Here is a 12,297-nt window from a genome sequence, read left to right as displayed (position 1 = left end):
GACAGGGATGTGGGCAGGACCTCGAGGCAGCTCTGGGAGCTCACATTAAGCTCCATCAGTATGTGCTGTATACTCTGCTTCCTGTGAATGTGCGCACAGCGGGAGGACGAGCAGGAAGGCTGCTTCTTGCTGGCAGGGTTCCCAGATATTCTTGGCGTCGCAGATCTCTCCTTGCATCGTTGCTGTGGCCCTGTTTGAACAGAAAACAGAAAGTGCTGTGGCAACAGGAAGGAACAAATGCTGGTGGTGGGTCAGTGGGAGAGGATGAACGGCTGCCACGCCATCCGGGCAGTGATGTGACCGTCCCCTTTAGTCTCCTCTATCCCATGTCCTCCAGAAGCACAGCTGCAGGTGGAGCAGAGCTCTGGCTGTGCTGTATGATGCTGCTGTGGGAGCCCTGGCAAAATGTGGGGCTGCCAGGTGTTGAACCCAGGAAGTGCCCCAGCATCTACCACAGTTCTGTTGGAGTATGGAGCCAGCACACTGCGTCCCAGCCGGGGCTGCGCTTCCTTCCCTCCTTCCTCCCATCCCTCCCTCCCTCCCGCAGCCGGCTGCCTGCTGCCTGTTGACTCATCAGCAGCTTCCCTTGGGCTTTGCTGCAGAAGGGGCAGGCAAGATTCTGCAGCACTCTGTGTGTCTCTTGGAGCCGTGCTGTTGTTTTAACATGAGATGCCTGGGTTGTATTTTTTTTGTTTGTTTGTTTTTCCCACCCACTGTGGTGAAATTGTGTGAGCTCAGGGCTCCGTCAGGTCCATGTGAGTGGGTTCCTCTCTCAGGAGCTGCAGCCCCAGTGGGGGTGTCAGGTTTTGGGGTCCCCACCGTGGGAGAAAAAGCACAGGAGCATCAGCATGGGCTGGGGCACAGCACTGATTTTGTATCCAGTGCTTGGAGAGGGGATGAGCATGATTGCCTTCCTTTGTTACTTCTAATCATTTCTGCTTTACAGCCTGCTTGACAAATCCTCAGGTACGCTTTCAGTGAATCCTCACCTTTATTAGTTTGTTATGGGAAACATGCTAATCCAGCATGTTCTTGCCTAGTGCTGAGCCACTTGGACATGTGTTCAAAATGTTTGCTTGTTCTCCCTGTGGATGTCTGTGACTTCTGCTGGATGTGGCACGTGGCATATCCCAGCAGTAGATGTATGGAAGGAGAGGGCTGGTTTCCACCAACCTTGGGGAGCTCCGTGGAGTCTCCACATCTCATTCCATCACCTCCCATCTCCATCCTCTACCTCATCCCTTCCCCACCCAGAAGTGGGTCCGAGCTCTGCTGCAGTAATTATAGCTCCATCCCCCATTGTGGGTTAGTGCACCTTGCCTACCTGCTGAGTAAGATGAGAAGCTCTCAAGAGCCCCTCAGAGGTGTGAGAGGGCTGGGATGGTCCAGCAGCGGTAATGATGGGATCAGCTGTTCTGTGTCCAGAGCTGCTGTTGGTGATCCCATGGAACTCAGGTGAGAGCTACACTTCTGTGAGCTGAGCTGAGCCTGCAGGACCGTGTCTGCTGCACCTGGCTGAGCTTAGGGAGGGCTGGTGGTAGATTGGAGTTTCTGCAGTGCATTTGAAGAGGATCTGGAAGATGCACTGAGACATGTGTTGCTTCGCAGCAGTGTGGTGGTGGGAAGGCAGAGGTTTCCTCCAGGCCACCCTCTGCCTCTGGTGACTCGGAGCAGGGACTGTCAGGGTTCAGTGTTAAAGCAATGATTCAAAGTGCATTGCAGAGCCTGGCTGCTGCCCATTCAGATTGCTCGCAGCCTTACTTCCACTTGGGTGGGTTTGTGCACAGAGGAGACCTGTGTGCCTGCACTGTGCTAAGGGAGCACGCATCCCTGCGCCCCAGCTTCGGTATGAGCTTCAGCTGCACTCCTTTGGTGGTCACGTGGGGTAGGTTTAGGATTTGGGATTTGGGACTTGGGATGGGGAAGCTCCTGCTTGCAGAACAGAGGATGCGGGACTGCTGCTGTCGCTCACGCCTCCTCTGCTCCCCATTAGTAGGTGTCTAGAAATAAAAGTTGGGCTATTTGCATTATCGAAATAATTGTGGAAGCATTATCTGCTTAAGACAATTAATTCCAGATGCTTTAATGTTAGTAGCATGGCTGAAGTTACATGAATAAGCAGCATTTTTTGTCTTCAGCAAACATACGTATGAGTCTCCCTGCCTTCACTGATAGCAGCCCTGAGCTGTGTTACTTTGCTTCCCACCCAGACTCTGCCATGCTCTGGTCAAGCGGAAAAACATCTGTACTCTGTTGGTGGAATCAGAGCTGAGACCTGAATAATTCATCTGTTGAGCTGAGTCTCGGGGAGATTTGGCTTGGAATATAACTGTGAGAGAGACAGGAACATCAGCGCTGTAGTCTTCATCTTGTCTGCTGGGTATCGGGCTTTTATATGGTGATAAACAGCTCCAGAGCAAAACTGGAAGAGCTGTCTGGGCTTAACAAGATGGCTGTTTGGTTCCTCCTGCTTGCTTGTTTTCCTCTTTTTAATACATCAAAGAGGAGTGAGTTGCTTTCTCCTTAGAGAACTGCATCACACCAGAGGGCTGGAGGGACCTACTCTGCTCACAGGCTGCTGCCAGAGGAGATTTGAGATGCAGAGGACAAAAGGGAGTGTTTTCCTGATGGTCCCTGTTAACCGTGGCATGGAGATTCCAGGACAAGTTACAGAACCTGTGTGCAGTGTCTGCATCCTAAGGGCCACCCAACCACCTCCCTGCTGTTTGTAACAAAACGGGGCTCTCAGAAGGGGATTTGCAAACCTGAGCAGCCCGACCGTGGCCAGAGCCACAGTGCCTAAACAAGGATTTTTGCAGCCAGGACATGCGCTGTGCCAGCAGCTGCAAGAGGAGCTGTACAGGGTGCACCTGCAGAGCAGCGCGGTGGCAATCGCTGTAAACTTGTAAATGCTTTCAGAGCCTGTAATGCTTATTTATTGTAGCAACCTCTGCTTGGGGAGCGCTGGGAAAAACCTGGGCTGGTCCCTGCCTGGCTGGGGACACCGAGGTGCCTGGCTGGCCCCCAGCAGGATGGGATGCAGGATGTGATACCATGATGCAGGACGGGATGCAGGACACGATGCGCATCCCGCAGCCAGCCGGGCATTACGTCACCTGCAGCCTCGCTCACTGGCTGCTGTACTGGAGGGCAGGCCAATGCTGCAGGCAGTGTTAACCCTTCCTGAGCAGCCTGGGCAGCACAAAGGGACTGTGGCTGTGCTGATAGTTACTGGTGTTTGTGCAGTCATGAAGGGGGGGCTTCTGGGCACAGAGCTGCTGTTCCAGGAACTTGGTGCATCCACCCAGGGCTAAATCCAACTGCTTTGTTCCCCTGAAACAGCAGCAAGGAGCCAGGCAGGAGCTTCAGTGCTGAGCCATGCATGTATCCGTGCCCAGGTGTTTATAATGAGTGCTTTGCTGAAGGTTTGGGTTATACCAAGCAAGAGGGAGGCAGAAAGGAAAAATACCGCAGTCTTCAGTTGCAGTGCAGATTTCGGTCAGCTGGGGACCGCAGGGATGGAATTGAAGGTACAAAGCCCTGAAGCCCAGCAGCAGCAGTGACAAACGGTGCAGTTACAGGGAGCTGCTCACTGCCATGTAGATGTACCAGGCAGGTCTGTGTGGAAAGGATTTTCTTGCTAGAAATGTGCTTGGTAAGGTGCTGGCAGCAGGCTGGCCTCACAGCAGAGGGAAGCACAGCCGAGGGTTTGCATTCCCCACCTTTGCCCCCCTGAGCTGATCCTGATTCTCTCTGTTACGTGTTTGCAAAGACAGCTGCCAAATCTTGAGTCCTCTGGTGTGGGAGCTGGGTGGGAATGCTTCCCACACTGTGCTGCTACAGGGGCAGCATCCTCAGCCACCTGCTGGGACCTGCACCCACATCCCAGAGATGTTCCTCCAGCTGCCTCCCCTCCACCTGTGTGCTGCTTTCAACATCAGGCCAGCTCATGTAGAGCCTGATTGCTGTCATATCTCCTTGGATTTCCCTTTTTTTTTTTTTGGACTATCATTTTTTGGCTTACGGTGTTACAGACTTTCATAGGAGCCATAGAGGTGGCATAACAACCATTAATTAATCAGGGCTTGGGCACATGGAGGGTCACAGAGTGCTGTTTGTGGTGCAGCCCCCAGCCCTGTCACCCATTCACCATTGTGCTCCTTTTCTCACACCTGCTCCGCTATTCGGAAGCAACAGTGCTTATACAATCCATGAGCTTAAGTTGGTAAGAAGCTAGGGCATCTGGTCTGACTGCCTTCTGGATACTATTTTAATAAACAGAAAATGAAAATCATCCCTTTAAATTGTAGAATGCCTTTTTAAAGTTGGAGTGTGCTGCAGGAGAATTCCCCCGCGAGCAGAGCTGGCAGCACAGCAGGATCAGCATCCTCTGAAGGTTGCTGGCAGAATTATCTTTCCACTGACTTTCCTAAGCTGATTTATTTATGGACACTGGACAGGACTAATTTAGACTGGAATGTAGGTAGTGAGAAGATGAGTGGCTGAAGCCTTCGTTGTCATAAGGCAAAGTATTTTCGGAAGGGAAGTGCTGTGTGGGGTTATTTATTATTTCTATCTGGTATATTAAAAGGGAGAATATAGGGGAAAAAAAAGCCTTCTCCCTTCAGCCAAACTGAAGCATTCCGTTTGCAGAGATGATTAACCATGGGAATTGGCTGAGTGTGTTTTATTACCACATAATCTTCTCCCAGGATAGATGTGATCCTCGAGAGTGTTGGGGTCCACTTACTTCTTTCCCTCAAGTGCCCTTGAGACCCACTTGCAGACTAATGGCCTCAGGTTTGTTGTGCTTTTCTGGCTGATCCCAATTTTCAGCCCTTCGTTTAAATAAGCTCTTGATTGATACAAATACTTTTAAATGCTACCTTGCTAAATCAAGGCATAAACTCCTGCTTGCTTTCATTTTTGTTTCCTGCTTTGCTGTCATGCACCTCCTGCCCATCTTCCCATTTTGGTGCACTCTGCAGCTCTGGCTATGATTCATGGGGCCCCGTGGTACTTCCCATCTCCAGCCTGGGGTCACGCTCCATGTCTCTCCTCTCAGCATCTTCTGCACATCACAGAGCCTCTGCACCTCTTGCTGTGTCCGTGTGCTCCATGAAAAATCTTACTCTGCTGGGTGCCTCAGTAAGGGCAGTGAGGTGCTGGCACGGGTTGCCCAGAGAGGTGGAGGGACCTGGTTGAGCTGTGGGTGTCCCTGTTCATTGCAGGGGAGCGTGAGACAAGGTGACCTTTAAGAGCCCCTTCCAAACCAAGTGATTCTGTGACTCTGAATAACAAGAAGCTCCTTGCCATGTATATTAGTGTATTAGGAGGGAATGTGCTGCTTCTTAGGAGTGCTGTTTCACCTGCTGAAACTGTGTTAAGAGATGTTCGATATCAGTGTTCACTCCTATGGGACCAATGAGTGATGGATGCAGCCTTTGACTACGAGCTCCCCAGGACCTGTTCTTCGGGTCTGGGAGGTGCTTGGCACTGCTGCTCCAGGTATGTTTCAGATGCTGCTGCTGAGCAAGCGTGTGGGGCACCGTTAGGTTTTTGTGTTTTCATTAACTTGGTCTTGAAGCAAAGAGCAGTCCTGTGAGTTGTATTGCACAGTGAGCAGAAGACCCTTTTCACTTTGCAGTGTGGGGAGCAGCCACACTCCAGGCATACTCGGCAGCAGTGCTGTTAGCATCAATCCCCACGTGAAGCTTTGTGATTGCATCACTGAGCTCTTTGCAAAGCCAGGCAACGCGCCTCGAGTACCTGCTGCAGGGCTGTGCCACAGGCTGCTTGTGTAACGGGGATTAAGGAGGTCAGGAGGCACAGCTCTGAAGGAGTGCCCAGTGCTTCTGGGTGTCTTTTCTCCACTGCTCAGAGCTTTTGACTCCAAGCCCCCGTGCTGAGCCTGCTGCTGCTCAGCCCAGGGCCTGGTGCTCTGCAAACCGCCCTGATCATGGCTCATGGGACAGAGAGTATCAGTTCTGCTGGGAGCACGTGGCTCCAGGGTATTCAATGGGGCTGGGAGCTCCTTGGAGGAGAGTCCTGAAGCTCGTTGGGAGCACGCATAGTTTCAGTGTTATTACTGCTGTCTGCATTAAATACATTAAATACAGACTTTGCTGAATCCCCAAGCCCTGTCCTAGATTACAGCGAGCTCATTTTAAAGTCTGGAGCCTCACAGAACTGTGCTTTCATGGCTTTACTTTCCGATCCTCAGCTGAGATTTGGAGGAGCTGCCCTCGGAGTGTTGAGGAGTATTGTTATTTTCAATCCACTGATGGGGAAAGGAAGGCAGAAGAGGCTGGGTGCAAGTCGTGTAAAGTTGCAGAACCTGATGGTGGTGGTGCAGGAGGGTCGGAGCCCCAGGCCCTGCACAGCCATTGCTCCAGGCAGAGCAGCAGCTGGGAAGGGACGGCGGTGCTGTTCACTGTGTTTCTTTGCAGCATTTCTCTGTGTTGACGTCTGGCTGTTAGGTGATATTTTGGGGCAGAAACGTGAGCTGTGCAAATACTGCAGCAAGCTCCAGCTCCCAGCTTTGCGGAGATCTGTCATCTGGCACCGCAGGCTGCTTCTTATTTCCAGCTCATCCTCTGCTTGCATGTCATTACGTGTGACACTGTTGACGTGTGCATGGCAAGTGTCATCCATGTTGCTGCTGACTTGCCAAGAAGCGCAGGCGAAGTGACAGCGAGTGCTGGGCAGGAAGCCTGCAGTCGGTGCTGCTGCAGTGTGCTTGCTCCGAGCAGCATGGGATGTGGGACATGCAGTGTGGGACATGGAATGTGGGACGTGGGATGTGGGACATGTCCATGAGCAGGCATGGGGCTGCAGGCATCACAAACCAGGGCAGAAACGGGAGCTGGAGGCCTGCACATAGCAATCAGGGCTGCCCTTGAGCATCTCACCCCTGCAGCCCAGCACTCATTTCATTGTGCTCCAGTCAGTGAGCAGTAATGGGAAAACTATTGCCATGAGGAAAGCTGCTCATCATGGATATGATTTGGAAGGGCAGAGGGAAATGACCTTTCAGGGCACTTCTCCCTTGGCTGGCTGACTTGTGCTCTCAGTGCTGTGTTGTGCAGATGCTGTTGGTGCTGTATGAGCACCAGGGCTGGCTCCCTGGGCAGGCAGCTGGTTGACATTGGCATTTCCAGCCCAGCCCCAGCTGCCTGCATGGTGCTGAGCTGAGAAGGGGGCAGAGAGCAAAGCCCCAGCTTTGCTCTCTGAGGGACGGGCGTGCTGGCTCACTTGGCACTGGAGGACACACGTGGGAGGCTGCTGGCAGCAGGCATGCAGCAGTGCTCGTGAGGCAGAGAAGGAGCAAGGATCCCTGCAAAGTGTAAAAGTGGCTTAATTTCTCACAGCGTGAAGGGAAATCACGTAACTCCTGCAAAGTGAGAGGGTTCCTGCAGAGACCCCGACACAAAGCCTCCCGGCCGCTGATCCTGGCTGTGATCCGCAGGGCTGTGCTGAGCGTGGGGGAGTGGGAGAGGTTGGTTCTCATTGAAAAGCATCCAAGGGGCTTTAGGAGGAGTGGGGCATGATGTTAAAGCCTGAATGTGGCAGCGGTGCCAGCGTTATTTCTGTAGTGATCAATGTGATGAGACTGATTGATAGAGGCTGAGGCATATGGAGGCGTGAGCTAGCAGAACGAGCTTCATTCCAGATCAGTAAAAGCCAATCCTCTGTATGAGCTGTGCTTATTTAAGTCTATATAGGGGCACTTTTTGTCTGTGTCTCCCATGGTCATTGCAGCTGGCATGGCTTTGTGTGGGCAGAGCAGGCAGGCGAAGTGCAAACTCCCTGCCCATGGGAACAGACTGTTTATCAAAGTCAAAAGTGGATATTTTTCTGGTTTTACATGTTGGTTTTTTTCCTCCTTGATGACATCAAAACTGTTCATGAAAAAATGAGCCTGAGCCGTTTGTTTTGGTGCTGTGTCCAGTTTACCCTGGCACACAGCAACCCCTCCTCTTTCTGGTGTGATGGCAGTCGCACAGCTCCATTCCCGGCAGACAGAGCTGTTTTCTTTCTGGTTGAAGCAGCCTCAACCCTTCAGGTCCCCTCCTCTTTCCTCAGGAGCTAGCAATGAACGCTTTAAGTTACTCACTGCTGATTCCTTTCACCTTTTTAGCAGTGCTTCATCTCCCTCCTGCCTCAAGCTGTGCTCTCATTCCTAGAGTCAGACTATCAGTGCCATAAGTGCACCTTCATGGCCAGACATGGCCACTGGGCTCCCAGCGGGGTGCTTTGTAACTGTCTCTCAAACTCTCATTCCTCTCTTCCAGAATCATACCCCAACTGGAGAACCTGCCTTCCCCAGTGTCCCCCAGCAGCCTGCCGGGCTCTGAGATTTCAGAAGCCACGAGGACGTACCTGCAGGGCATGAGCCGTTACGACCTGGATGAGCTGGATGCCTGCTGGTTGGAGCTCGTGAACATGGAGCTGAAGGAGATGGGTGAGTCCTGCAGGGCTGGCCGCTGAGCAGGCATTATGTTGTTTAAAGTTATCATCAGCACGTCTTGGTTGAATGCAGGTAACTGGGCTGGGAATTTGACCGTTGTGCTGTGCATGGTCTGTTGGCATGGGCTTTGGGTGTGTAGTCCTACCTGGGATTGGAGGGATTTCCCAGTCCTTGTGGTGTGGTTGCTGCCATACAGGTAAGAATAACAAAACAATAAAACATTCACCTTTTGAGTGCAATGAAGGCTGCAATGTGCCTGCCCATTGCTCCCACTTCCAACAGTCTTCAAGGGTGAGACAAGCACATTATCAAGTGCTTGAACAGACCTGATGCACTGCTGAAGAGGACAGACCTGGTGTTGTGGAGCTTGTGTAACTAGCAGGTCGCAATCAGCATTGTCCTCATTAACTGGGCCTCTGTTAGCAGCGTTATCTCTGTCACTACACACCTCAGTTTGGGTTCACTGCAGCTCAGGCTGAGCCTTCAGACAGAGCAGAGCAATCGGTGCTCCCAAAAAAGATAAGTGGTGCTCCTGTGGGTCCCCCTCCCACCGAAACTGAGTGGCTGTCAGGGGCATCTCTGGGCTCCAGGATGGGGCTCTGTATCTATTTCAGTTCCCCTCGCACACACTCCTTTAGTCTCTAGGAAGGCAGAGGGCAGAGAACTGCCTTGTCCAGCTCGGTTGGGTTAAACTTGGCTCGCTTTATTTCTTCAAAGTATTTGGTTACAAACACAATGCCTGAAATGGTTTTCAGATGTGGGGCTCCCTGGCTGATGGATCACTTGAAGGCTGAGCCGGGGCTGGTGCCGCGGAAGCGGGTTGGTGATGCTCCAGCAGAGCCAGATGTGTGCTGGCTGCATCCTTCCCAGTTATGCAATGTGGGGCTGATGAGTACCAACCCAGAGCAGCTCCCGTGCTGCACCTGGCTCTGCAGGCTGCATGCTGGGCTGGCACTGCGTGTGTATGGACACACGGCACCCAGACAGACGCACCTGGATCTGATGTCAGGATGCAGCCAGTGCGTTGCCAGTAATGCTCTCTGCAGTTCTGAGCTAGCTGCATTTTGTTCCTGCAGCTCTGTCATTCATCAGGAGATGAGCTTTCACAAGAGCGGTCCTGTGGGGGTATCCATACAGAACAGGGACTGCAGTGCCTAGTGAGCCCTCTGTAATAACAACTATGGATGGTAGTAATGAGCCCAGGGGATTGCAGCAGCGGTAATGTGAAGAGACTCACTGCCCATCAGCCGATTCCTCAGTCCATTCCTGTTGCTAAAAGAGCTCTGTAATTACCGTGTGAGCCTGAAATATGCTGGCAGCTTGGGAAAACAGTGTTTGCTGTGTGAAATCTACTGCAAATGTGGCTGCAGCCCAAAGCTGTGTATGATTTCTCCCCATCCCCAGCCCTCCCACGTGCACATCAGGGCTGGCTCTGGCGCAGTTCTTGCAGTGCCCCGAGCACGTGAGGCACAGGTCTGTGGCCCTCCAGGGCTCAGCCTCTGCTTCCTTCAGGGCAGGGGCCATCGGGTGCTCAGCCAGGTGGGAAATGGAGCTTTTGTGCCCTTCATCACCTCACGCAGAGGGCTGCAACGTGCTTAGGGTGGTCTGCAGGTGATCCGTAAATATCGCTTTCTCCCGGAAGCCCTCGACATTAATGACATGCTGAGATTTCCAAACCAGCTTTGCTAATCTCTGAGATCATTGACATGACTTAACTGGAGAGCTGCAGCCTCTCCCCCAATTCAGAGAAGTCAGAAGTTATCTCCCAGCCTGAAGAGATATGCAGAAGTTGAAATTCCTCCTGGGTGTTTAGCTGAGCTGCTGTCATTGGGCAGTTCATGGGCACAGTGTGTCATCCACAAAGTATTCAATGACAAAGAAGGAGCGTGATCTCTGACTGGCTCCTGAGCAGCCGTGGGGAGGAGAGCTGGAAAACACCTATTAGCTCATCCCAGTACAGCGCTGATCGCTGAGCACAGCACATGCCTTTTCCAGTCCTTTTTAGGTCACCTCTGAGATGGAATTTTATCACTGGGATCAGATAAACCTCCAGATAGCTGCAGCTATCTGCCGCTGCTGCTCCACTCTGAGCTAGGTGGGCAGCCTTTCTGAAAAGGGAAAGTCTTTTTTCTCATAAAATGGTTTTAAATACTTCTAAACCATCCCCACCAGTAATGTGGTTCAGTAGCTGGGACTGTACTTGATGGAAATGCGCTGTCTGAAGGATTTCTGAGTGCTAGGGGTAAAATCAATATTTAAGCGAGCCTGAATGTTTTATTTGTTGCTGCTGCAATAGGAGACAGTGCAAGAAGTGGATCTTGAGGTTGTGTGAATGAAACCCTGAACCATTTTATGCACACGCCGCTGCTGGCAGCACAGGGCTGCCCTTTCCGGGTGAAACCATGCCATGAGCCTTTGTTTTTTTTCATTAAGATTTTATGCTATATGTTAGGATCTCTGTTAAATACAAAGCTGTTGTGAGAGTGGGGCTAGAGAGACTTCAAAGACTGGGCTGAAAGATCCTTTTGCAGTGATCAGCACTTCATAAAAACATGTGGAAAATCCTGAAGAAATTGCTAAAAACGTTGCCGGAATCAATTTTGCTGAAAGCAGAATAGAAGTTTCTAAGTATTCCCTTGACTTAATCCATATGGTGTATGCTGCTCACATATGCCCACCACAGTTTCTATCTTGGGAGCTGGAGGTGTTCCTGTTATTTTATGGCAGGAACATGCAAAGGTCACATTTATTGCTTTTGAAGCTCCAGGGGGAATTCATCACTGCATACTTGAGATATGTCTGTGTACTAATTAGATCATGCCTCCCTCAGCGGAGGTGAAGTTGGTCAAGTAGATGTGCAATAAACCCGGGCAGGCAGAGGAACCGTGGGGAAGGCAAGCTCGCTTGAGCAGAAACTGCTGTTAAATGTACGATAGGAGAGCAGGGACGCCCTGCCCAGGGCTGTCCCATCAGGACGTGGGACCTGTTTTCCCCAAGGCGTTGTGTTGGATCCCTAGGGCAGGGCTGCAGGTTGGACATCTCCAATAACACCCCAGCACAGCTGTGCCCAGCTGGTGCCACCCTCCTGCAGGTGCCCATCACCGTGCTCCGTGCACAGCCACTCCAGTATCTGCTGTGTGAAGTTGCTTTGGTATTTTTAAGATTTGGGGCGCAATTTCCTGCCGTGCTCTGGCTGTAGAGAAGTAACCCAGTGCTATACTGGTGCAGCCAGACAGAGAATACTGCAGTGGAACTACTGCCACGATGGGACTGCTCTAATGGGACTGCTGTGATGGGGCCTCTGGAGCATCAAGGGGCTGCCTATCCCCGGGAGGCATTTCCCAAGACCATCACACAGGAGGATGTGCACAGCCCTGTCCCTTTTGTAGTGGGTTCCATTTCCTTTACTCAACAGCCCAGCTTTCTCCTTTCAAGTGTCTCCCCACATCCCACAAACAGGAGGGGCAGCTGATGTACAAAGGCTTCACCGAGCCCTCCGCCACTCGTGTTGCCTTCACGTTCCTCAGCCCAATCAGTTTCTATGTCAAGCCGCTGTTCTGCTATTTCCATAAATTCGTTGCAGTAATTGCAGCAGTTCCCAGCAATCCTCGGCGTGCTGCTGCTGGGTGGAGCGAAGAGGTTTTAATCAGAGTGCTCCAGGACAGCTCTGTCAGTGCGCAGCATTAGAGGAGAGAGACAGCAGATTATGAAGTGGCTTCTAAAACATTTTGTCATCGTCTTAAATTTGAGCAATAATTGATGTCGGTGGGTGGCATAAAGGGTGATAATTGGTTCCTGTAAATCTCTTAAGTGCATTAGCAGGCTGT

At 51.7% G+C, this 12,297-nt stretch overlaps 1 protein-coding gene across 3 annotated transcripts in view; it reads left to right on the top strand.

Moving 5' to 3' along the window:
- Positions 1-12,297, top strand: part of JADE2 (jade family PHD finger 2) — a 56,190-nt gene that overhangs the window by 19,377 nt on the left and 24,516 nt on the right. For all 3 annotated transcript variants that reach the window (XM_052689913.1, XM_052689911.1, XM_052689912.1), the window contains exon 5: positions 8,295-8,464. In XM_052689913.1, the coding sequence (XP_052545873.1) occupies positions 8,295-8,464 (170 nt within the window). The remainder of the gene's footprint in view (positions 1-8,294; positions 8,465-12,297) is intronic.

The sequence above is a fragment of the Tympanuchus pallidicinctus genome, unplaced genomic scaffold (assembly GCF_026119805.1).
Source record: "Tympanuchus pallidicinctus isolate F22 unplaced genomic scaffold, pur_lepc_1.0 scaffold25, whole genome shotgun sequence".
In the NCBI taxonomy this organism is placed as follows: Eukaryota; Metazoa; Chordata; class Aves; order Galliformes; family Phasianidae; genus Tympanuchus; species Tympanuchus pallidicinctus.
The sequence above is the reverse complement of the archived record's forward strand: the minus strand, read 5'-3'. Positions and strand labels throughout refer to the sequence as shown.